The sequence below is a fragment of the Haemorhous mexicanus genome, chromosome 5, assembly GCF_027477595.1.
Source record: "Haemorhous mexicanus isolate bHaeMex1 chromosome 5, bHaeMex1.pri, whole genome shotgun sequence".
NCBI classification, from domain to species: domain Eukaryota; kingdom Metazoa; phylum Chordata; class Aves; order Passeriformes; family Fringillidae; genus Haemorhous; species Haemorhous mexicanus.
Genome location: NC_082345.1, coordinates 25705397 through 25729644, shown reverse-complemented (window position 1 = coordinate 25729644; position 24248 = coordinate 25705397). Strand labels below are relative to the sequence as shown.

At 50.5% G+C, this 24248-nt stretch overlaps 3 protein-coding genes across 4 annotated transcripts; 2 read left to right on the top strand and 1 right to left on the bottom strand.

Moving 5' to 3' along the window:
- The first annotated feature begins 3015 nt into the window (after positions 1–3015).
- SOX10 (SRY-box transcription factor 10) lies at positions 3016–13388 on the top strand. Its single transcript, XM_059846433.1, has 4 exons — positions 3016–3195; positions 4412–4865; positions 10280–10545; positions 10942–13388. The coding sequence occupies exons 2-4, from the start codon at positions 4456–4458 to the stop codon at positions 11655–11657; spliced, it is 1392 nt and encodes a 463-aa protein (XP_059702416.1). The 5' UTR covers positions 3016–3195; positions 4412–4455; the 3' UTR covers positions 11658–13388.
- A 3098-nt stretch (positions 13389–16486) lies between these two features.
- Positions 16487–20365, bottom strand: POLR2F (RNA polymerase II, I and III subunit F). The gene is made up of 5 exons (XM_059846432.1): positions 20220–20365; positions 20040–20109; positions 19763–19893; positions 18231–18302; positions 16487–16680 (listed from the first exon to the last, which is right to left on the bottom strand). The coding sequence occupies exons 1-5, from the start codon at positions 20237–20239 to the stop codon at positions 16590–16592; spliced, it is 384 nt and encodes a 127-aa protein (XP_059702415.1). The 5' UTR covers positions 20240–20365; the 3' UTR covers positions 16487–16589.
- Positions 20348–23804, top strand: C5H22orf23 (chromosome 5 C22orf23 homolog). 2 transcript variants are annotated; one of them, XM_059846431.1, is made up of 6 exons: positions 20348–20483; positions 20733–20795; positions 21160–21336; positions 21807–21941; positions 23084–23143; positions 23479–23804. In XM_059846431.1, the coding sequence occupies exons 1-6, from the start codon at positions 20393–20395 to the stop codon at positions 23502–23504; spliced, it is 552 nt and encodes a 183-aa protein (XP_059702414.1). In that variant the 5' UTR covers positions 20348–20392; the 3' UTR covers positions 23505–23804. The 2 variants fall into 2 exon arrangements, with proteins under 2 accessions (XP_059702414.1, XP_059702413.1); XM_059846430.1 differs by having other exon boundaries at positions 23084–23184.
- Positions 23805–24248: the final 444 nt, after the last annotated feature.

The following is a 24248-nucleotide window of genomic DNA, read 5'->3' as shown; positions in this document are numbered from 1 at the left end:
GATAGGTGTCACCTAGCAAAACCCCTCCCCGGAAACCTCCATGGTCCCACCTTGGTGGAGGAGGTGTCCCACCAATGTGGTCCCCTTGCTGAAACCCTACCAAGCAGATGACACTGCGATGATGCTCCTTGTTCAGCGAGCGTCAGCCTGGAGCAGGGTGTCTTCCCTATCATCCTTGGGAATAGTATGGACACAGGACATATGGACAGGGATATACAAACACCCAGTACTCTGAGAGGTGGCTGAAAAAAGGGGTAAACAGATTGCAAAATAAAAGAGAATTCAAAAAGTGGAGGCAGGACCAAAGGAGAAAAAATACAAGAACTGGAGAAAAGCAGAATGGAGGGGAAAAGCCCCTTCCTCAACATTTAAATACGAGGAGACACTGAGATAGCAGAGACTATGTGGCTGGTACACACTTCTTTGAGGACATCCCTCTCTGCAGCTGAGCCACCCATGGCTCTGCAATGAGGCACAAATTGGACTTGGCTCCTGCTGGCTGGTGGCAGCAGGCTCTGACAGGGATGGTGAGCAGTGGGAAAAACACTGGTCCAGTGCCCTGGAGGTTACTGAAATCCCTTCTGGGTCTGATTCCTTTCTTGCCCAGCTGGGAACTGTTCTCCCTGCAGAGTTTACCTGTTGCACTTGGGGTGTGAGCTGAGCAGGTTGTAAACTTCACTCAGTGCCTTGTGAGGCTCTTTTTTTGTCTCCTGACTGGGGATCCTCTCCAGCAAAGCACTAGAGGACCCCTGGCCTCTTGTTCCCTACCAGCTGAAGCTCTGTATCCTGTATCCTCACTCCAGAGGAAAACAAGAAATCTCAGTCACACCCCCTTTTCCCCATGGAATCCGCAGAACTAGCCACCTGAAGGGAGAGCAAATAAACACCATTTTCTGGGTATTTTCTGTGTCATTCTCCCTCCCTGCTCCAGGTTGGAGGTTGGCTGCAGCCAGGGAAACAAGCAGTGTTTTTCAGCAGAGGCTGCCTTCTTGAGGGGCAGGAGACCAAACTTCCAGTTCCAATCCTCCCACACTCCTATGCAGGGCCCCTGTAGATTAAGGATGACCCTTACTGGCTGGGGAAGGTGCCATGGGCTCTGCAGTATCACTGACTCTGGATCCAGTGGGCCACAGACAGCTGTGTAGGAACTGACCTTGCCTAACTTGTTTTTGCTGGTCATCTGCATGCCAGACAGAGGGTGAGCTGCCAAATTGCCTGTCTGTGCTGTGAGTCCTCTTCTTGTGCCAACTACAACTGGGCTGTCTGTTGGTAGGAGAACTCATCCCAAATGGCAAGACTTGAGGTTGACCAGCTGCTATTTTGGCCAAGAAAGCAGGGCCTTGATGCTGCTTTGTGAGACTCTCCATTGGTTTTCTTGCCATCAAAAAGACACTCACTTTCCTCTCTTCCAAAGGGAAAAAGGTGTCATGTGAAGAAGAGTATTTGAATCCATCTTCTCTTCCAGAGGAGGTAATACTGAAGAGAAGAAAGGTAGGAGAAGATCCCTTGACAGTTTTTTTTTTCTGTGGGTGCAAGCAGCCAGTTTAAGCAGAGCTGGCTGCTTGATCCCAATGGCCTGTAGCCATTTCCCCCTCATAGCTCTGTTCAGTAAAGGCTTCTTACTGGGATTTAGTGAGGTTTTCCCTGCAGCTGCCCTATGGTTTCAGAGCTTTATTTACTCCAGTCAACACCAGGCATGCAGAGAAACAGCCTTAAGCTGTCAGCCAGTTTGCAGGGGCAGCAACCAGGCCCACAGGCTTGCTCTGAGGGCTTGAGCTCAGGAGCTCAGCACCATCCTTGAGACTGGTTCCCTCACAGTCCATGTGGTGCCAGCCAGTGGTTTTCTGGGTCTTTCTAACGCAAAGCTTCTGGAGAGCGAATATCTGTTATAGGAGTTGAAAATATTCTTGAAATCCCTCCAAGCTGTTTGCCTGGGTCATAGGCATTAATCTCTTTGTATTTTCTGACTTAGCACTGAAATGTCTTTAGGTTGGGTCTGCAGCAGGGAGCTGGGGCAGGAGCTTGGTTTATCGCATTGCTACCATAGGAGATCATCAGGATTTTTGTGGGTGACTTCTCATGGTAACAGAGTTGGTGCTGGTCTATTTGAGCCCTGGTAACAAAGGAAATTGAAGACACCAACTACCAGAGGCATGTGGGGAGGAAAGTGAGCTGGAAAACAGAAGATGTGAGGGAGAATATTCTAAACCATTGAGAGCTGAGATCCACCACCGTGTCCCAGCGCACAAGCAGCAAGAATGAGGGAGAGTGTGAGAGTCCTTCTCATTAGGAAACCCCACTTTCCTTGTAAGACAACATTTGCCTGTAGGAGCAACTCAGCACTGTGGAGGAAGCAGAGCCTGTTTACCTTGGCAAGATCCCACAGAACCCACCCCTAGATTACAAAAACTTAAGAAAGCTCAAACTGGTATCCACTGTCTAGCAGGATGGAATTTTCCCTGGACCTGATGTCCTCCACCCTCAGAACACCTCCGATCCCCTGGATCCCCTTCCCTACCTTCCAGATGCAGGTCTGAATGGTGCCCTTTTCACAGTGCCTTGACCCCAGGGTCTCAGGTAAACTTGTTTCAGCATAGAGGAATCCTCATGCAACTCTGTGATGAGGACTAGGGACTCATTTAGCACGTGGGGAGATCCATGGAGATCCTTCAGGAGTAACCATGATATCAGGGAGAAGGAAGGGGACCCCCACCCTGTGGATGCACATCCTTCTCCCCAAACCACCCACACCCCTTCCAGCATCCCACCACCCCAACCTGCAAGGGTTGAATCCTCTAGCACCATCTCTGGGGTGGCCATGCCACTGAGAGCAGCAATGCCAGCAATTCTCATGAAGAAGCTGGCACCATGGAAAACAGGGAACGTACTGGTGGCTGAGGTGGGGTGGGGGGCTGCCTGTGTCCCCTCCCCGCCGTCCCTGGCCGACCGTATTCTGGCTCTGAGGAGTGCTTGGCTCCACCTTCCGCCCTTCCCTCCCCCGGTGCTTAGCAGCAAAGCCAGCTAGAGACATCCAGCCGGGGTATTAGTAAAAACCAAGCCTCCCTCCAGGAATGGCACTTGCTTGAGAGTCTCCCCGTGCTGCGTGCCCCGACACCACTGGGGCTGGGAGAGAGAGCAGGGGGGCTATTGGGATCCCAGCCCTCGCAGGATTTGCCCGGCACACCGGCCAGCAACGTAAGTTTTCCTACCTGAGCTCGCTTGCACACGTGCACACTTTCGTTCGCGCCTTTTCCCCCTCTACTTTCTCTTACTTTTTTCATTTTCCCAAACAAGAGTCTGTGTTGCCCTCTGAAACTAGAGGGACAGCAGCTCTTGCTATATGCTAGCTTTTTTTTTTCCAGTTAAGACAGAGGCATGCTTTTCCATCACTTTTTTTTTTTTTTTAAATTTCTTTCTTCTTCCTTGTTTTTTTTTTTTTTTTTTAATTACTAGATGGGGAGGATAGAGAGGCCTTTATTTTTAGAGTGTTTCTTTCTCTTAGGGGGGAACTGCTGCATAGCAGCAGGGACTTTTAGAGGTAACTGCAGACAGAAGGAGAAAGGCAGAGTGTGTGGGACAGGCAACCCAAAGTTATGGCTTATGTCAAAGTTAAACTTGGCTGTGTTTTTGTCTGGATAAATACAGATACAGATACAGATACAGATACAGATACAGATACATGACTGTGAGTATGCATATGCATACACACATATACTGGAGGGTGTGTGTGGATGAAGCGTAGATGTAAAGCCTTTGGTTTATCAGCTGTGAGAGGAGAGTGAGGGATGAGATGTCCCTGCAGAAGCACTTTCTCACAGCTGGGATCAGGGTCTCTGGGTGTGGATCCTGGGCCTGGGCTGGTTCTCGGCAAGGTGGTGCCACCCGCTCAGGTTCCCTGGCACCTGGGGTATCAGTCCCTTCGGGCTTATAGACAGACTGCTGGCGCTTCCCCTCCCCTGCCTCCCTCCAGACATTTCACCGCATGTCTTTGAAATAAAAGGGCACGTCCCCATCCAAGTTTGGTGGCTCTCCTCCACATTCCACTCCTCTGTGGGGTGCTGTGCTCAGGCAGAATGGTGCATGTCTCTCCCCTTTCGGATCCCCAGCTTTCATTATCGCTCTTGCTGCAGGCCCTTCCCCACATGTCAGGTCCCCACGACTGCAGAGATAGGGAGCAATATTCCAATCAATCAGGGGCCCCGACCCATCCCCACCCCCACTGATCACGGGTTCTGCGGTGTGCACGGCAATTGCGTAGCTTGCGCTTTAATTGAGCAGCCCCTGTCTCGTGGTCATTTCTTCAGAGACCTTGGAGTCCCTTTCAGATTTGGTGGTTGCTTCTCATTTTCTCTCTTTTCCCCCTTTTTTCCTTTCTTTCCTTTGTTTTTGTCTTCCTCCCTTCCCTCCCCAGTTAGAAGGACAGCAAGAAGGAAGAGGGAAAGCTTGAGAGCCACGATGGCTGATGACCAAGACCTTTCGGAGGTGGAGATGAGTCCAGTGGGCTCTGAAGACCACCACTGCCTCTCCCCAGGACCCTCCATGGCATCAGACAACTCCCCGCACCTCACTGGCTCTGGGAATGGGGAGATGGGGAAGGTGAAGAAGGAGCAGCAAGACTCGGAGGCGGATGATGACAAGTTCCCGGTGTGCATCCGTGAGGCAGTCAGCCAGGTGCTGAGCGGCTACGACTGGACCCTGGTTCCCATGCCTGTCCGGGTCAATGGAAGTAACAAGAGCAAACCTCATGTCAAGAGGCCCATGAATGCCTTCATGGTGTGGGCACAGGCTGCACGGAGGAAATTGGCTGATCAGTACCCACACCTGCACAACGCCGAGCTCAGTAAGACCTTGGGGAAGCTCTGGAGGTAAGGGAGAGCGCTGGAATGTGGGGTGTGAGGACTGAGATCTGGAAGTGTCCTCTAAAGGACTGTGTGGTCATGTGGAAGGATGGAAGGGGTGTCCCTTGAGGGGACTTCTGTACGGTGAGCCCCCTCACAGGAGGTGCAGTTTTTGACTGGAGCAAGAGTGATGGTTGGATGTAGTGAAGGCTTCCTCAGCAGAGCTCACCTCTGTCCTGGGCAGCAGCCTTTTCCATGTGTTTCCTACTAAGTTTCCCTATTGTTCCTGATGAGGACACTCTCATTCCAGTCCTCCCTGCCTGACTGCCTGGGGAGATCTTGTTTTCTTGGCTCACCCTCCCTGTAGGGCTCAGTTGTGAGGTAGCAGTAAACTGGCTGAGCTCAAGACTTAAGAGCTGAGCCACAGGTGGCTGCCTCAAGCCTATCTGAACTCAGATGCCAGCATTAGCAGGGTTTCTTTTCCGGGCAGTGCCACGAAGCAAGAGGGATTTACAGCTGAGGAGAAAGGTCAGGGGAAAGGAGACAGGCAGTCAGAGCCCGACACCCATCCTTCCCAGGATGGTCCCACTTTTGGCAGGCCATGCAAGTGCAGTGAGATGGACAAGGAGAGACACAGGTAGAAATAGGGGCTGAGGCATAGCAGAGAGGAAGAGACCTGTAAGAATCCCAGCCTTAGCAGGCTCTCTTAGAATATGCTGACCCCAAAAAACCCATCTTCCTTTGCACACAGAGAGATGCCCTCCCTTCTCACTAGCACGCATACACTTGTCCTTTGGCACTGCCAGTTAGCGCACCTATTTTCACTTTGTGCAGATCCTGGGTCCTTTGAGTAGCCTCCCCTCCTTCCTCCAGCAGATCCATAGGCTGCTCTCATCAAGTGCAGCCAGCCCAGGAGTAAGCAGAGAGACATTGTGCCAAAGCCAAATGTGTCAGGCTGGCTGTGCCGCATCCTTCCCGTCGGACGCTCTCTGCTGATAACCCCATCAACCTGTTACTTTCTGCCACAAGTCCCCAGCAGAGTCCCCTGCCTCAGGCCAATCAAGGCAAACCAAGGCTCATGCAAACAGCCCTCTCATTCTCACACCCTGACATCATTTCATAGAGGAAGCCCTTAGTTTTGGATGAGCCAAGACACATTTTTTGAAGCTTCAAAACACACTCTCCATAGCAGCTGTTCATTCCTTGCTTCAAACGGCCTAGCTCGCAAGGAACCAACCCCTTGGGATTAGACTTTCCCTCTGCTATGTCAGCCTGTTTACCATGACTCCTGAGCGTCTAATGTAACCCCAGCAAAGGGATTTCTTTGGGAAGTCAAAGGCAGAGCATTGATTTTGAATGTCTCACCTGATCTTCTTTCCTGCTTGGATCTCCTCTGCCTTCCCTTTACCACAGCACTGCTTTCACCTGGGACTCTGCTGCCAGCCTCTGGATTGTGAAGCTGTATTGAAAAGGGGGTGTGTGGGGGGGACCTACCCTTTTTGTTCCCGAAATGTTGATTTCAAGATATCATTCCTTTACTGCAAAATTTTGCCAGATTTTAGAGCAATGGTGTCTCCCTCCAGGCGCTGCATTTTCCTTGAAAATATAGCAGAGCAGTGAAACCTCCACAGGAATTGCATTCAGAGCACAGGGAGACAGAGCCCCCAACCCACAGCCACAGTCATGCACCCAAATGCCTCCCTGCTCCCAGGACATGGCTCCCGCTGCTGGCCACATGGGACTCAGAGCAGCAGGACACTGCTGCCAGACAGTGGCCAAGGTCCCTGTGTGTTTCTTAGGACACAATACAGCCAGGAAGCATTGCTCAGATGAGAAGCTTGTGGTGTCAGGCCTGGGGTTGTTGTAAGATGCTGAGTTTGCCACATGGCAAACATGGCACTACCCATGGGCTGCCAGCGCCTACAGAGATCACACAACACAGCAAGCTGGGTTATGGGTACAGTCAGTATCTGGCTACAAGTGTGTGTATTTCTGTGAGGCTGGGGGGAAATAACAACCACAAAACTCCAGGGGAGGGGGCCCAAAGGTTACCAGGATAGTAGCCCAGAGTCTTGTCTTCCAGCCACGGTATGGCTGGGCTTCCTCTGCTGAGGTTCCCACTGCCTTATCTACACTGTCCCCCAGGTATAGCTCCTACACATGGGTACAGCTGCAAGCAGACAGGATTTTTTCTGGATGGCTTAGCCTCAAACTTTTGATGAATGTCCTTGCAAAGGCGGCCACCGAAACCCTACTGTCATGGCTTGTCACTTGGGAAAATGTTGGCTGTTCTGAGCTTATACAGATAAAGGGTGGGTTAGAGGCAAAGGCTGGTCACTACAGGGACTCCCTGCAGACCACGACTGAACCAAGCATATCCCCAGCAATCGGCACTGGGTGGGGATGGAAGAGGATGGAAATCTTGAGAGACACCTGCAAAATAGGATGCAACAGTGCAGGATTTATTTTTAAGGCCAGAATTTGCACTGCCATGTCCTCCACAGGCACTAGCCCTCATTGGAAGGGCCTGCAGGATTTGCCCTGATGGCCACATTACCTGCCTGACCCCAAAAACGGTGCCAGGGGGCTTATGGCCCCATCCACCTTTCCTAGTCTGTACCCATTAGGGTGTGTGTTGGGTGCAGACAACAAACGGGACATACCAAAAAAGAAGGGAGAGTTTTTGTGCTTGACGGTCACAAAATCTGTCCTTGAATGCTTTTCTTTCCCAGGGTGGGACAGGGAGCAGTTCTCAAATGGAGGCTGGCTGCTGAAAATGTCAGCATGACTCCCAGCCAAAATGCCAGCCAGCACCACCTCCGGGGCTGAAAACAAGGGAGGCACGGGAAGAAGGGAGGAAGGCTTGGCAGGGAGGAGCAAGGGGCCCCAATGGAGGGATCTTTGCATGAGGGTGGCAACACCCAGGGAATTGGTTCACGCCCACAAAATCTAGGGCCGTGGACGTGTAGGAGGGCTGCTTTCTGCTCCCAGCCAGCTCTTGCCCTGCATCAGCCCCAGTACCCAAGCCCATCACCACACTGACCCATTGGCAGCTGAGCCCCAGCCAGGGTCAGGCCTCTGGCTGCTGAGCCAGGCGCCTGGCACACGGAGCCGTGCCATGGCAGGCAGCAGAAGGGGAGGCTCTGAGAGGTGAGCAGGAAGGTTTTAGCCCTTCTTTCCCCCCCCAGAGTGCGGCGCTGGATGCTTGCCCCTCTCCCCTCGGCTCAGGGGTGAGCATTTGGTGTCGAGCTTGGATAAGCCTCATGAAGGGCTTTGCTCTGTGATCCGTAACTTCTCTGCCCGTGTGAGATTCCTTTGCATTATGGCCTGGAGAGCGTGGGGGGCAGGAGGGGGAGGGCAGGAAGCAAGTGAAATCCAAATCCCCCCAAATCACCTGGCCTTTGCCTGCTCGCACCAGTTTCACTTTGCTAAAGCTGATTTGAATTCTGATCCCAGTGGGAGGAAGGAGGGAGCAGGCAGCCTTGGAGAGAAGGCAAAGATGTGGGGAGTGGACTTGCCTCTGTCCTGTTGATGGTACTACCCACAGGCTGCTGTCAAGGGGAGAGGAGGTGAGGCACTTCAGCATAGATCAGAGGGCAGGGATCTTACACCTGTGTAGCCTCCAATGGCTCCATGATCCACAAGACAGATCTCAGAGGCTGAGCTTTGCAGGTTTTGCCTCTATTCTCCATATCCCACATTCTATAAGGATGAAGATTTTGCCAAGGCAAAGCTGCTCCCAGTCCAAAAGGCCTACAAGGGCTGACCCTTAGAGGGCTGTCTGGAGCAGCACAGGCTGAGGGATTGGGACTTGTGAGCGTGGCAGGAGGGAGACAGGAAAGCTGGTGCTGGATTCATGGTGGCTCAGTTGCTTTAATCTCCAGGATTAAGGCAGTGGAGGAATGTGGTGTGTGGCCACAACTCTCTCAGGCTGACTGGAGTGAACTCAGGTCAGCACCATGCCACACACCTTCCGTCTACCAGCTGAGGCAATGCACAAGGATTGGGGGGGGAAAGGGTGTTTAGAGACCAACCCATTACTTGCTGGTGACGAATCCGATTGCCCACCAGATTTACCTGTGCATTACTTCAGCCATACCTCCACTTCATCTTCAGTTTTTCAGGTCAGTTCAGGCCTTTATATCTCCCCCAGAGCCTACAGCTAAACAGAATTGGTGACATTTTAGTGCTAAGGGCTTCAGGGGTGCCAAGGTGCTGGCACAGTCCCATCCCCAGGTAGTTCTTTTGCTGGAGAAAAAAAGGTGGGGATGTAACGTAAATGGAAATTTTTTTTTGGCTGTTTGTGAGCCCTGCCATTCATAATGGCTGTTTTGAGTTCCTAGTCATGAGAAGACTGGTCCCTTCTGACAGCACTAGGTTTTGGTTGAAGGCAGGATGACCTTGAGTCACAAGAATATGAGGAGGAAAATCATAATATGAAATTGAAGTGCTTCCAGCTGAAATGCTGCAAAAGGCTTGAGCAATGAGTTTGATCTTATCTTCAAGTGCTCTGAGGCATCCTGCCTGTGCATTTCACCATTTCCTCAGAGAATCTTAACTAGAGCAGCCCATGATCTGGCAGGAATACAGACAAGGAGCTTACATTTCTGCAGTGCCTTTCATCCAGAGACCAAGGCTCATCTACTTCTACAAAGCCAGCAAAATAGCAGCTAAATTTTTTACAACTGCTAGGCCAAGTTCAAGGAAGGCTGGTCCTTTGTGCTTCAGTCTTTTGTATTATCCCCGTCTGTGGTGAGCAGGAGCTCCAGGAATAGTAGAATACACAGTTTCTAGCCCTTCCAAACTTTCTTTCTTCTAGGGTTTCTAGCCCTTTTAGAATACTGCAAAATGACTAAAGGTTGCTTTTACATGGTTCCTGTGGAGCAATATCAATTGCTGCTATTGGTGCTTCATACAGCCTCAAACTAGGATCAAAGACTACAGAAGGGGGGAGGTTAACCTGGAACAAATACAGCCTGGGGAAGAGCAAGAGACACAGTGCAGGCGGCACTACAGGTAGTACACTACTTTTATCCAAAGGACAATTGCAACTGCCCTTAATTTGCTCGAAGTTTTTAAAAGCAGCTTGTCCACCCTTATTTAACACAGCTAAAAAAGGCTGCACTTCACCCTTTGGCAATGGAAGAGAGGGTAAGTTGAAATTACTGAGGTGAAAAGTGTCACACAGGTGGGGAAGGGGGACCCAGCACTGTCACCAACCAGTGGCAGAGCTTAATGACTAAGGAGAAGAAGGAAAGCATTGCTGTCTCCATGGAAACACTCCAAGTTCTTATTGTTTTGGGACGTACCCTCCATGGGGCAACATCCTGGCATTTGGATTTACACACCCTGTCCCACAATACTGAGCATAGGTGTTTTTTTCTGATGGACCTGCCCCACTCCTTTCCCTCTTCTCTTCTTTACCACCTTGGTCTCTGCAGGTTATTGAACGAAAGCGACAAGCGGCCCTTTATCGAAGAGGCGGAGCGGCTGAGGATGCAGCACAAGAAGGACCATCCTGATTACAAGTACCAGCCCCGCCGGCGGAAAAATGGCAAGGCCACACAGGGCGAGGGTGAAGGCCAGGTAGAAGGGGAGGCTGGTGGGGCTGCTGCCATCCAGGCCCACTACAAGAATGCCCACCTGGATCACAGGCATCCCGGCGAAGGGTCACCCATGTCTGACGGTCACCCGGAACACTCCTCAGGTGAGTCTTGGGTCTCAATGAATCTCTTGACAGACTACAGCCAAGTCAGAGGCTCAAAAAGGACAAGTCATCGTGGTGAAAGCCTTAGTGATGGGGCTCACACCTTTCTCATGACCCAGCAGACTGCTGGTGTCAGCAGTACAGGGACATGCCGGAGTTTCAGAGGCACTTGCATTCCTCTAGTCAGGCAAGGTATCATTGCATCCTCCCTTTTTTCCACAAGATGATATAGAGATTTGGTTTTGTCTATTTTTTTTCTACCTCCACCGAAGCCTCCAGCTAGACAGCTGCTGGCATACTGGGAAGAACAGAGATGGGTTGTGTATAGAGCAAGTCATAAAGCTGTAACTCACCTCTTCTCTCGTTTTCCTTTTTCAAATATCCTTCACATTGCAGGTCAGAGCCATGGGCCCCCCACACCTCCTACCACCCCTAAGACGGAGATGCAGGCAGGCAAAGCCGATTCCAAACGAGAAGGGCGTTCCCTGGGGGAAGGGGGAAAGCCACACATTGACTTTGGAAATGTGGACATCGGGGAGATCAGCCATGACGTGATGTCCAACATGGAGACCTTTGATGTCAATGAATTCGATCAGTACCTGCCACCCAACGGACATGCCAGCCACCCAGGCCACGTCGGGGGCTATGCGGCAGCAGCTGCTGCTGGCTATGGCCTCGGGAGCGCCCTGGCTGCAGCCAGCGGACACTCTGCCTGGATCTCCAAGCAGCATGGAGTCTCCTTGTCCACCGCCACCTCATCGGTGGTGGACTCAAAGGCCCAGGTGAAAACGGAGGGGTCCACCCCTGGAGGCCATTACACTGACCAGCCCTCCACTTCCCAGATTGCTTACACATCCCTGAGTCTGCCCCACTACGGCTCGGCCTTCCCCTCCATCTCCAGGCCACAGTTTGACTACCCGGACCACCAGCCCTCGGGACCCTACTACAGCCATTCCACCCAAGCCTCTGGCCTCTACTCTGCCTTCTCCTACATGGGACCTTCCCAACGTCCCCTTTACACTGCCATCTCTGACCCTGCACCCTCCGTGCCACAGTCCCATAGCCCCACACATTGGGAACAGCCCGTGTACACAACTCTCTCCAGACCATAGGGAATGGGGAACGGTGACCGAAGCAGCGACGGAAAGGCTCCGAAGAATCAGCGCAGGCAGAAGAGCCTCCGAACTCCAAGGTCACTCAGTGCCATCCAGCCACCAGAACCCACCAAGCATACAGAAGTGCCTTTCTTGATCCCAGCTCTAGCTGGCACACCCACCTAGAGGAAGGTTTATCGTCCTTTCGCCCTTTACCAATTTCACACAGGCCACGTGACTGGCTTGCGATGCCTTATTGGCCTTCTAGATGAGGAGGATTCTAGACATGGAGTGACTGGTCTGTGGTGGGTTTTGTTGTGCGCACCCTGGACTGTACGATGAGAGAAACTGTCCTTTCCTTCTCCTCCCACACTGCTCCAGGGAGTTTGCAAGTGTTTCCAACAGGCCACAATGGCCAACATTTTGTCACCTGCTGCAGGTGTCGGGTGGCGGATATGTCCCGGGAGAAGCAGTAGGGAGGATGGCATGGCCGGCTTCCTTGCAATCAGCATCGTGCAGCAGTCCTGCCTAAGATTCACACATGCATGAATCTTGAACCCCTTGGAAGACCAACCTACGCTTGCTTCCCTGCCAATTTCCACAGCTGCACCCTAGCTTTTCTCCCCACCTCTCCCCACCATCCTGTCTCTGTTTAATCCCACACTCTTCCCAGCATGGAGATTTGAAGGCTTACCTGAACAGTACAGGGGATTTGGGAACAGCATGGCCAGCCTTAGCATTACTCGTATCACAGCCTGTGTGCACATGCGTGTTCATCTATGAAGGTGGAGGAGAGGTGGGGAAGGACCAATGAATCATTACGGTGCTATGGGTGAATCCTCCTTTTTTTAAATTACTCCGTATCATTCATTTATGCCTGGCATTTCCGGCCTCCCAGTCTCTTCTAATCTCTTCAGAACCTCAAACAACCTCTGAGGAAACCTGGCCCTTGCTCTTCCATGTCTGACAGTGCCTGCATGAAACGAAGAGGCACCAAGAAAGCTACGATGCACTTACCAACACTCCAAGTTGATTCCAGTACTCTCTGAGCTCCCACTCCAAACCCAGGCTGAACTCATTTGTCCATGATGTCTCCCAGTCAGCCAACACCTCCCTCCCATCTATGCTTAGAATGGAAAGATACTCCTGTGACTTTAAGCAAGGTAGATATAGACCCAATCTTGGATGATGAAAGAAGCCTCTTTAGGTGCAAAGCAATCTTCTTTGCCTATGGGTTTCAAACTGGAAGCAAAAATGTCTTAGAGATCAACCTCTTTTTTCAGCCCAACATCTGAGGACAGTCTGCTTGCTTCTCCTTTGTCACCTCCAGGACTGGGGTGGTTTGTCATGCCAGGGAGTGAACTGGCACAAAAATTGCCGCAGGAAAAGATGATTCCTGACAGCTGATTGCAGAGACATGCTGTGGGACTTCCCAATGCATATGTCAGTCTAGAAAGAGACTTTAACCAAATGTGGACTGTGATGGGTGCTGCTGTATCCCTCTGTTGATATGACTGTCAGTTGCCCTTCCTGCCTCCCTTAGCTACAGATGACTTATCCTTGTGGTGTCTGAAAAGATCATGTAGAATATTCGCTCCCTGTACGCATGTAACTTCTTCCAGCCGTCCCCTTATTTATGCAAGTAGCACCTTCCTCCCCTACCTCCCTTTCTTCAGTCTCTGTGCCATCCTAGCAGCATTAACTCTGCATTAAACATATGGAATAATAAACTTATAAGTTTCATTTTCACATGTCAGTGTTTCTTCAACCTCTTCCCTGCAAGTCTCTGTTTTTTCCCCCAGTACATGTATGATGGGTCACACACACTGCCACACAGATCCTGTGCACAGCCTTCCTCTGCCTTTCATGAAGAGGACACAGGTACAATTCTGACTGTCTGTCCCGACTCCTTCATGGAGATGAAGCTCACCTGTTTACACCTCACCTCCAGCCATTTCTTCCATGAGAAAAGCACTAACACTGATTTCTGTTCTTCATCTGAGATAGAGCATATGCAATCAAGACTACTATTTTGCATGTGCTTCACCCATAAATTTCTTAGTGTAATTGCTAATGTTCTCTAGGATAGAAGTGTGGGGTTTCTCATCTGGGGTCCTCATGACCAGGTAACAGGTGACATACCTTCCAAAAAAATCTTGCCCACATACACAAATTTGTGTATTTTGGAAGCAGCCATTAATTTCTCTGTAAAAACTCAACCCCCCACCCTCTTGCCTTCCACAAGCAAGAAGAACCTAAACAGAAACACTCATTCACACAGAATATATTCCAGAACACATGTATACACTTCCTCACTTGTTGAAGAAGATATTCTGTATATAGTCAGGTCCTGGGAAGGTATCTGAACTTGTCTGGAAAGAAAAAAAGTGAAGCAGGTATCACTCTGTTTAAGAACATCTCTCAAGGCAGAACGGTAGGAGCTCATTTACCACAGACACTCCCAACAATTACAATTTGATTCCAAAGGGCTTCAATCCTGGTGCATATGAGCAGATGCAGTGAGTTCCTGTTCACTAAACACTTTATGGGTGAGTAGAGTAAGCAGAACATCTAGGAACTGTGGAATGTTCAAAGCTTTTTAAAAAGCACAGCACTATTTGGATGAAGTTCTGTATAGGGCCAAGAGCATCCACCGCAGGATGGCTTAATTAATCTAATAATAGTGATGCCAGCTAAAAAGTTCCATGCAAAATAGGACTGACCATTCATGGAGAGGAGGAGAAACCTATACCCCAAATCACAGGCTGTGGGAAGAGCCCAGAAAGGCACTGCTGAGCAAATCAGGAGCACAGGTAGGGAGGAAGGGAAGCCATGGTGGAATTAGAGGTATGAAAGCTAATCACATGGGTGGGAGAGTGAAGTGACACAGCACAGATGAACAGAAGAGTGGGAAAAGAAAGTTCTTAACCTGACATAAGTACTCCAGCTCTTTAAGAAGCAAATTAGGGGATGCCTCTCATAGAGGCGGGTTGTTGCAAGTAAGACAGTACCGAGAATACCACTGGTAACGGAGGGGTTAACCACTCCTCCTGCAGCCTAGCAGGAGCTGGCCCGGCATCCTTCCCTATCCCTTTAATCGTATCTGATACAGATGCAAGGCTGGGGAGGGGAGTCCGGCAGGGAACAAAGAAGCCATTTAAAAAAAAATAAAAAAAAGGACAAGAAAACGACCCCGCGCTCCATGGCAGACGCCAAAACGATTGCACAAAGGCACCATTTCAGGGCTGAAATTTCACCGCACCAACGTGATTAAAGGATTCCATGGAGGGTGGGGGGAGAAGGCTGAAGGCCACACTGCTGCAAATTAACCTTTTCTTGGTATGGATGGCCTGGACCAGGAAGCATTTGGGTTCTTCACAGTCAACCCCCTCCATGCACCTGCAAACATCTCCACATCCCCTTTGACCTATCATTTCACCCAGGGACCCATTCAGTTCTTGCATTATTGCCTCCAAAACCAGCCCTTCCTGTGCACACCGAGAGAAGAAGGATAGACTGGTGCTTTTACAGGGAGCAGTAAGAGAATGACACTCATGGCTGTTACATGAGCCAAGCTCCCAGGCAGGTGGGTATAAACTCCCTCTGTGACATGGATGCTCATGTGCAGGCACCAACCACACATACAGCATGGAGAATGATCATTTAACATATAAGCACAAGCTTTAAACACAAACTAGTCAGAAGTAGTCTTTCTGGACCAGACCACAAAAAAATATAAAGGCAGAAACCATAGGTGAGGTATGCCTTCCTCCTTCTTCTCTTTAAAAATAGAAAACAAAACCTCTGAGAGCTCTTTTTAGTAAGATAATTGAGAAAGATTCGGTGTGTTCTGCCCAAGCTCAGATCTTCCACATGCAGAGAAAGAACCTTGAAGCACACAGACGAAGAAACGAAAACTAGGTGAACTGATGAAAATCTGCAGCTGGCTGGAAGCCTTTGCAGATTGTAAGGCATCCACCCAACTCTTGACTCGAGCCCATTACCTCCCAGCACATCAGAGGTGAGAGTGCAGGTACCTGAAGGGGACAGATGACTGATCTTTCACCACAATACAGATCAAAGGAACTCTAGGATTTAGCTGCAGTTGTGCCACCATAAGAATTACCAGGACCAGGGTATGTTCAACTGAGATGGCTTGTCCATCCCCAGGACCTCAGTTCCCCTGTGTCAGAGAAGAGCTGCCCCAGGAGCAAGTGCAACAACAACCCACACCTGCCGAGCCACTGGGACAGCAAGGGGTGGCCGTGCTTCCGGCTGGGGCAGTGCCACTGAAAGGGGATCCCCACTTCTGATAAGCAGCAAGGGAAAAGGGAAACAATAGGTGGCTTGATGAGAGCTGCTCTACGATACTCCTGAGAAGCCCCACAGTCAGCACTGGCCAAAGAGGAAATTGGGGGTTTCCACAGCAACCTGTTCAGGGCACAAAGGCCCAACTGTCTAGGGGGAAGCAATGGAGGTGTCTCAGCACTCCCACTTTAAGAAGGGACAGTGGTGGAAGGCTGGAGTCTTTCTGAAGCCAAAGTACCTGCCAGAGAGCATTTCTGTACAGCAGGAGTTTAATTGGGTATCAGCCCTGTAACTAGGGAGGAGCAGTGCTAGAGGAGGGAGTTACTGCAGACTTTGGGCTAGCTAAAAGACGAGGGCCTTCAACAGCGCAAGAAAGCTGAAAAAACAGCATTGCACTTGGCTCCCTAATCTTACTAATACAGTACATGATACACAGAGAAAAAAAATAATACCCAAACTGGCAGAGACAGCTAAGAAAGTAATCTCTCAGACACACAGGACTGAAAGAGAAAATCAGAGGGCAAAAAACCCCAAATACATTTCATTTAAAATAGGGAGATCTAGAATTTATTTACACAAACACTAACCAAAATCAGAAACATCCCTGGGAATACAAAACCAAAAACAATGGCTGGAATCTGATCAGTCTGTGATAATTAACTCATCCACTCCCCAGTCTTCATAGCTCCCATCTGGAAGGTAACGACGGATGATTATGGGGATCTTGCGTGCTCTGAAGGGAAGAGAGAGATGAACAGAAATGTCAGAATCTCCACCGTATCACTTCAGAAGGAAATGGAAGTGAGGTGCTTGGTGGCTTCAATAAACTCATCAGATTTAACTGAGAGCTGTGCAGCACCAGTCATTTGATATTATGTAGCAAACTCCCAACAACCATCCCTCATTTTTAGATGCAAAGCACTCAGCACCCTCAGACTATGAACACCAAAGACCTCTGAGACCTCTGATGCTCCTGCAGGAATTGAGCTTTGTGGTCTGAACCCACTAAGAGACAACACCAAGCACCTAATCCTGATAAAGGGAAAATATAAATCAAGGGACTTGAAGAACAAACCCTCTCTTTGTTTGACAGAAGGTTTTTCCCCACGACACTAAAAAGGTGGAAGAATTCTGAGAACTTCCAGAACAAACTGGTATTTACAGAGAAATTTGCACCCTGAGAGCATCAGTTACATTTTAAAAAGAATACATGAAACAGTGACTATTCAGGTACCAAAACCTGTTACAGCTGGGGTGGAGCACAACACCTGCTCACGGTGCTTCCGATTAGAGGGCAAGAAAATGCTGAATACAATTTAACTGTAGATTTAAATCAGCAGAGCATAATCAGACAGTCTGGAATCTAGCCAGGGCATCAGGTTTTAACTGTATCAGACTTGAAAAGTAACACAACTTCTTTACATTCAGGGAGGTTGTTGTTCCAGTAGTAAAGTAACTCCCTGATGCCAAGAATTACAACTGAATTCTGGCACAGAACAGAACACACCACCCTGACTTACTTTCCAGAGCTCACACACAGGCAGTGATCAGAAGCAACTCAGTCTGAGTCTGGAGATCTGACAGGAATATGACCTAAAGAGCTTTCAGCAATGGCAGAGGGAGCTGGCACAGATAAAAAACCTGCAAGAGCAGCTTCTGTGCACTGAGAAACCAGGGAAGCAGGGGGACAATTTTGTTCAAGGACAGGGACCTAACCAGTAACAGAGTCCAGCTGCTTGCAAGTGACTTAGACTGTGCAGGAAAACTGTGGGACAGCAGGGAGCTGTGCTGTGGAAAGGTGGGCCTGCAAGCAGTCATCCAAAAGCTGCCTCTGCTGCAGTCAGAAAGGATTTATTTACCTTTCTGTAAGCAGGGGAAAGCACAAGAAGCCAAGCAAGGGTGCAGGAAACAAACATTGTCACCAGCCTGACCCTTATTTTAATTTTTGCCAACACTTCCTTTGAACACAGGTCTGTTCAGATGGCTGCTTTGAAACAATTCCATTTGGGGAATTAAATCAATTTCGGAAAGATGAGGATCCCATCATAGAAATAAAGAATACTGGGAATGTGAAGTAGAAGAGGTCCAGAGCACCCCTAATCATCACTATTTGCAGGTGCAATTAGTTTGGGAGAGAGCAGCTGTGGAGAAACAAGGAAAAGGCAACTATAGTGCTCACTGTTATTGAGGGATGGCAAGGCTGTCTTAGAACAAACTGCTAGATGCTGGGATGAGGAGAGGACTGCTGGCTTTAGGGAAATCAGAACAAAATCTGGGACTTACTTGAGTTCTTTCATGGCAATGAGCAAGGGGTCTGTCTCTCCTTCCAGCTCCACCATCACAGGGGCACACATCCTAGGAAAAACATCAACAGCCACTTGAGCAAAAACACTGAGAGGGAAGAGCTAAACACCTGCCTACCCGTGTCACCTCTACATCAGCCAATAAAGTAGGAGGGTGGGACACTCCCCTGGCAAAACTGATTTGCTCTGTTGTGCACTGCAAGAAGAAAATTCCCCAAGATGGTTACAGACCAAACTTTTACTTCAATGTTCTTCTTGTCCCATCCCTAGGGCTCTGCTAACCAGCCCATGCTCAAGGACTGGTCAAATCCACACTCTCCTAGTCGTCCTCTGCTGTACTTAAACATGTAGAAAAGAATGGTTCTAAATCAATCCAATGAAAAGGGTGCAATTGCTGTAAAATGGGCAGGCCTCCTACAACTCCAACACATCCCTCACATTCTGACTTGCACACAGCTTCCAGGCCTTGATCAGGGGAAGAGAGGGGCTGGATTTACAGGGCATTTTACCTCTCAGAAGAAAAAATTCAGCATTTTGCAAAGGATTGTGACTACACCAGTCCAGAGGATAGTGGTGGCATGGAAAGCTCACATTATGTGGGGTGAGGCCATGGGAGCTGCTGCTGGCCTGGGTTCAGCACTGGAAGTAGAAGATGCAGGTGAAGCAGAACCAGAGTGTTTTGGATTAAAGGCCTGGCACGGGCCCATCTCATCACCCCCATTTTTCTTGCATCTCACCAACTGAAAGAACTGCACAAAACAGCTTCACAGGCTGTGCAAAGAACAGCTTGCCTGCCTGTGAGCTTCTAAATGATGGACAAGAGAAGCCTCATTATGAAGATGGATATAACCAAGATGAAACTCAAACCCTTGGCACTCTCTAACAATCTCTCTCAGAAGGTAATTTTTCAAAAAGCACAACACTTTTTAATATTCATTATTAAAACAAGTCTAAAAAGGCAAATGGATTAAGAGCAGCCAGCCAGCCTTGACAACACTTAAAGTAAGTTATTGTCTATTATAAATACTATCTAAATACTTTAAAAACCTTACAGCTTCCCACAATGCAACTGCATTTAGAACAAATTTCAGTGGTTTCTTCACTCCCAATTCCTACAGCCCTGTGGTATCAACTCAAGCATCTCTCCCTCCAACATTGCCTTTCACAAACCAGTCATGAACTTCCAAGTCCATGCCAGCTCTCTTAGGAAAGACAGAAATCAGAACTGTCTTGTCCCATTCCCTAGTAATTTTGTCTGTGATCTAGGAAAACTCATTGTGGCTACTAAAAGCTCCCTCTTTATGCACAAGTAGTACAATTTCAGGCAAGGAGAGACACACAGACTTCAGGTGCAATAAAGTCAGCTTCAGGCTGACCAGGGGGTGACACAAGCTCAGCAGTCATGCAAAGCATTCAGAAGACCCGGGAATTTTTAAGGGAAGAGGAAAGCACTAATCAGTGTAAAGGGAGGTGCAGCTGCAGCAATGCTGGGGCACGGCGGGCAATACTCACGCTATCTGCAGGGCACGAGTGCCCAGGACTCTGGCTCGCTCGTACTTGGTCATGTAGGGGGTCGTGATGCGCTTCTGGTTTGCCTGCTGCCGCTCTCCCGAGGGCAGAATCTCCACGTTCTCCTGTCCCTCCTGGTGGAAACAGACCCGCGCCGCTGCTCAGCCGCACCACCATCGAGGCCCTGAGGTGTGGGGGAAGCCACCGAGGCCTCCCCAGCCACAGCAGCCGCCCAGCCAGGCTGCGGCGCGGCCCTGCGGGCGGCGCACAGGGCACCCACCTCCTCCGCGTTCTCCAGGTCCTCCAGGCCCTCATCCTCCTCCACATCATCGAAGTCATCCCCGTCAAAACTGCGGGAGAGATACACGCATCGCACTTGTGGCCGGACCGCCCCGAGGCGCCACACGCCGCCTCCTTCCTTCCCTCCCTCCCTGCCCTCGGCTGCCCCGCTCTCACTCACTTGTCCTCGTTGTCGGACATGTTGCCCGGCGGCGCCTCCTGACCAGCACTTCCGAGAGAAACTTCCGGCTGCTGCCGTGACGCCACCGGAAGTTATCCTGCCCCGTTGCCGTGGCGACCGCCGCCGCTTCCTCCGCCCCGCGTACCCCCGCCTGCCCGGTCGCCGCCGTCGTGATGGAGGCGGCAGGCACCCCGGGCCGCGGCGGGGTCTCGGAGGCGGGCAGGCCGGCCCGGTACAGCACAGGCACGCGGGAGTTAGTGAGAGGTAACGGCGGGGAGGGCCGGGCTCAGCTGCTCGGGGCGCCGGGGTCCCGCGCACCGTGCCTGGTCCCGAGGCAGAGCGTCCCACCGAGGTCCGGCAGCCGGGCGGGCCGGCCGCTGGTGTCTGGCCCCGGCTGGGGTCTCCCAAACCCGCATCTTCCCCTTCGGGTTGGGGTTGTGAGAGGAGGTGACCCTAGGGCGGGCTCCCCAGCCCGGCTCGGCTGCCTCTTCATCGACACGTTGTGTTTTCCAGGGATGATGGAGGAGTTGCAGGTGACGCATTCCCAGAAGCGATACCTGATGGGCTATGTGACACGTGAGTGAGGACCCCGGCTCTCCTGCCCGCTGCTGGGCTGTGGGGAGGAGCTTTTGCATCTCGGCATTCGCCCAGAGCTTGCTCGGATGGGCGAGTGCTTTAAAGCAGCAGCACAGCAGCTGCTGATACATGGGGACAAACGGGGTGAGCTGTCCCCACGGGTAAGCCAGGAAACAAGGTGCAAGGGTGTGACTTGAACTGCAGTCTGTCGTGCCCAATGACCAGGGTGAGACATCTAGGGCGCTGGGGTCTTCGTTTGTGATGCTGCTATAGATCAACAGGTAGATCTGCTGGCAATGGCCCGGCGCCATCCATTCAGAGTCCCTGCTGCCTGATTTGCTGTTATTTTTGGTTCGTTCCCCAGGCGGAGATGCCCTGCCCTTTCAGAGATTCCCCCCATCCAGCCAACAGCCAGTGCCTGTTCCCTACCCAGCAGCCTGTCAGTCATGCAGGCTTCCAGCTAGACCACTTCTCCGACCTGCCAAGGTCTGCCAGGCAGGAGATGCCTACACCCGAGAGAAATTCAAGCCACAGCCCACAAGTAAGACAGCAAACATTGCTAATAAGTACACGGTGATGCCTGGAGCCTCTCTTCCCCTTCTGCCCCTCCCCTGCCTCAATCCCAGCAGTGGCGGTGTATCTGAATTGCTCCACGTCCTCAGGCTCTCAGTCTGCAAAGACGCTTCAGAAATGGATCTCTGAGGGAACATCTGCTGGAAGTGCTCGCTGACTTCTGCCTGTCAGCTGGGGGGGGTGAGAGGTGATAGGGACCTGCACAGTCCTTGAGTAAGAATGGAGCACTACATCATTTTTTAGCACATAAATGTGAACCACACCTCTGATGTTGGTTTGGTGGGCTCTGTACACCTGTTGGTGCTTGCACACAGTCCAGGGATGGACTGACATTAATGAAACACTTCCTCTGGCACACTTAGCAGGGAAGCAGCATGGTCAGGCTCCTCCATGAGAAGACATGCTGATAATAATGGCTTTTTCCTTTGGCATTCACAGGAGATTTGGAAAAGGAGAAGAGAAGACTTCAGAAGATCTTAGCATTAGGGAAGGATGAGGTGGAGGACAAGGTGGAGCAGGCGTTTGTTCGGAAAAAGGAAGAGGAGATAGCTGAGCCTGACCGGTTTGAGGAATGTACGTCTTCATGTCCCCGGGAGGGAGGCAGGCAGGAGGCCTGGGAAGCCAGCTCCCTCCTAGGGCTGGGCTGGCAGCCTGTGTTGCCAGTAACCTGAAGCCCATTACAGGAGGAGCCACAAAGGCCAGTTTACAAGAGAAAGGACTTGCTGCTGTGACACTCTGATCCAGCCATCCTCACAGAGCTTATACTGCCGAGGTTTGCTGGCAGGTGGCTCTCTGGGCTGCCCACACAAAATGCACCCTGCTGGCAGGGGAATAGCCGTGGGATGTGCGGGGATACCTGGGAAGCAGGCTCAGGTACTGTTGGTCCTTTTCCCAGCAAGCATGACTCAACATAGACCAGGTCACTTGATAGCCTGACCACAGTTTGGGCTGTTCCACTCCAGGATCACAGTTATACTAGCAAAGCTTGAATATTGAGCAGAATTTGAAGCAGTGAAAGACTTTGGCCTGCAGTGTATACTGGGATAGCAAAACCCTGCCTAATACCTCTCTGTGCTTGAATCTTCAGTGTGTGTGTACAGCCCTGCCAGCCCTTTGCCAGCCAGGGTAGCACAAAGATGGGCACTGCTAGAATAATGTGTACAGAAGGGGTACTCCCTGCTGCAGGGAGCCAGTGGAGCTGATTTTACATGTGCTTGGTAGCCTCCAGCACTTGTCACAAGCTGAATGTTGTCTTTGACACATCTGTGAAAGGATTTGGATCAGCTGGCTGCAGGTTTGTGCTGCAAAGCAGCAGCTGATGATAAATGCCTGGTCTTGGATGGTTGCAGTCACTGGATGATGCATATCAACTAATGAACCTCAACAGCAGGTTCTGTCTCCATCCACAGACTGGTTAAATTGCCCACAAGCAAAAGATAATTGTCTACATAAAGAAAATTACAAAATTAATGTTCCTGGGAGTCAGGGAGTGGTAAGAAGTTGGGCAGAGGGAACATTTCCCATTATGTAAGGGACTGCTGAGATATTGTGATGACATGTTGTGCAAGGTGAGTGTTACAGCAGATATCACTCTGCCTAGATGGGACTGCTGTTCAAGCAGAACTAGGAAATTGGGAGTTCAGATCTAGACAGAAATGTGTTTTCTTGCCTTTTGGCTGCATGCTGTGTCCACAGTTCTTTCTCTTATCCACCAGTGATGAATGAAATTCAAGAGAGAAGGGACTTCCTGGCAGAGATGGAAGCTCTAGGACAGGGTAAGAAGTATCAAGGGATCGTCCTCACTGAAATCTCACAGGTATGCAAGGGCCTTGGCTGAACAGTGCATGGAGGGAATCCCGTGTGTCAGAGATCATAAAGCAGAGTCTTTTCTGGTATCTGAGCAGGGAAGGGGGCAAAGAGCTGCTTCCCTTCATGGCACAGCTCAGGTGTGAATTTGGGGAATGGTGGATAGCTGTTTTCCAGCTTTCTTTCCATCTCTGCATGTAACTTAATCAGGAAAACAGAGTTTTTATTCTTGAGATTGGCAAGAGAAGAAAAAAAAAACTGCTGGCTTTCTCCCTACTCAGCTCTCCCCCTTTCTACTTTGCAGAAATTGCACGAGATGGAGATCATTGACAAGAAGCGAAGTGAGGAAATGAGAAATATCATGACAAAAACCTTCCCTGTTGGGAACAAATCCAGTCTCCAAGACTAGGCCAAGGGCAAAACACAGGCGCAATTTGTTCCCCCTGTTCTTCCCAGACTCTGGGCATCAGAGGCTGGTCCCTGTCTGTTTCCAAAGAGGGGGCAGCACCATCTGTTGCCTGAAACTAGAAGGCAGGACCAATTTGTACATACACAGCGACAGAAGTTGTAAAATCCTTCACACACACTGGATCTTTTCTTGCTCTATAATATTAAAGACATGAAAACACACAGCAATGGCTCCCAAAACATGACAAAGCAGAACCTTCTTTTTCCTCTGCAGTGCCTCAGAGTAGAGCAATCCATCCATAGAAATGTCATTCCTTCCCGTCTACCCAGAGGTGGAGGTTTCTCGTGACAGCATGATGGTAACACACACTGCCACCACATCTGTAACCTGCTCGCTCCTGGCCCTGTGGCTCCGGGGATGTCTCTGGAGGAAATGCAGCTGCACAGCCTTGTGCAATCACAAGCCCTTGGCATTGCTGCACGTCACTGTGACTGTGACCTGCAGCATCAGCAAACCTCTGGTGGCAGCCCACTGGGCAGGAGTTCAGGAACACAGCTGTGCCAAGCAGGGACAGGGGATTTCACCCCAGTGCCTGCTGCTCTTTGCTGTGGTCTTGCTGTGATTTTTTGGTTCCTGAAAGCATGGTAGGCAGAATAGCCACTCTA

What these genes read in the sequence shown, in the direction of transcription:
- SOX10 (XM_059846433.1), top strand. Translation starts at nt 4,456, where the DNA reads ATGGCTGATGACCAAGACCTTTCGGAGGTGGAGATGAGTCCAGTGGGC. An exon ending in ACCTTGGGGAAGCTCTGGAG is followed by an intron (nt 4,866 to 10,279) that starts GTAAGGGAGAGC and finishes TGGTCTCTGCAG; the next exon opens with GTTATTGAACGAAAGCGACA. An exon ending in TCACCCGGAACACTCCTCAG is followed by an intron (nt 10,546 to 10,941) that starts GTGAGTCTTGGG and finishes TTCACATTGCAG; the next exon opens with GTCAGAGCCATGGGCCCCCC.
- POLR2F (XM_059846432.1), bottom strand. Translation starts at nt 20,239, where the DNA reads ATGTCCGACAACGAGGACAA. An exon ending in ATGTCCGACAACGAGGACAA is followed by an intron (nt 20,110 to 20,219) that starts GTGAGTGAGAGC and finishes TCTCTCCCGCAG; the next exon opens with TTTTGACGGGGATGACTTCG. An exon ending in ATTGCCATGAAAGAACTCAA is followed by an intron (nt 16,681 to 18,230) that starts GTAAGTCCCAGA and finishes TCTTCCCTTCAG; the next exon opens with AGCACGCAAGATCCCCATAA.
- C5H22orf23 (XM_059846430.1), top strand. Translation starts at nt 20,393, where the DNA reads ATGGAGGCGGCAGGCACCCCGGGCCGCGGCGGGGTCTCGGAGGCGGGC. An exon ending in CCTGATGGGCTATGTGACAC is followed by an intron (nt 20,796 to 21,159) that starts GTGAGTGAGGAC and finishes TTCGTTCCCCAG; the next exon opens with GCGGAGATGCCCTGCCCTTT. An exon ending in ATTCAAGCCACAGCCCACAA is followed by an intron (nt 21,337 to 21,806) that starts GTAAGACAGCAA and finishes TGGCATTCACAG; the next exon opens with GAGATTTGGAAAAGGAGAAG.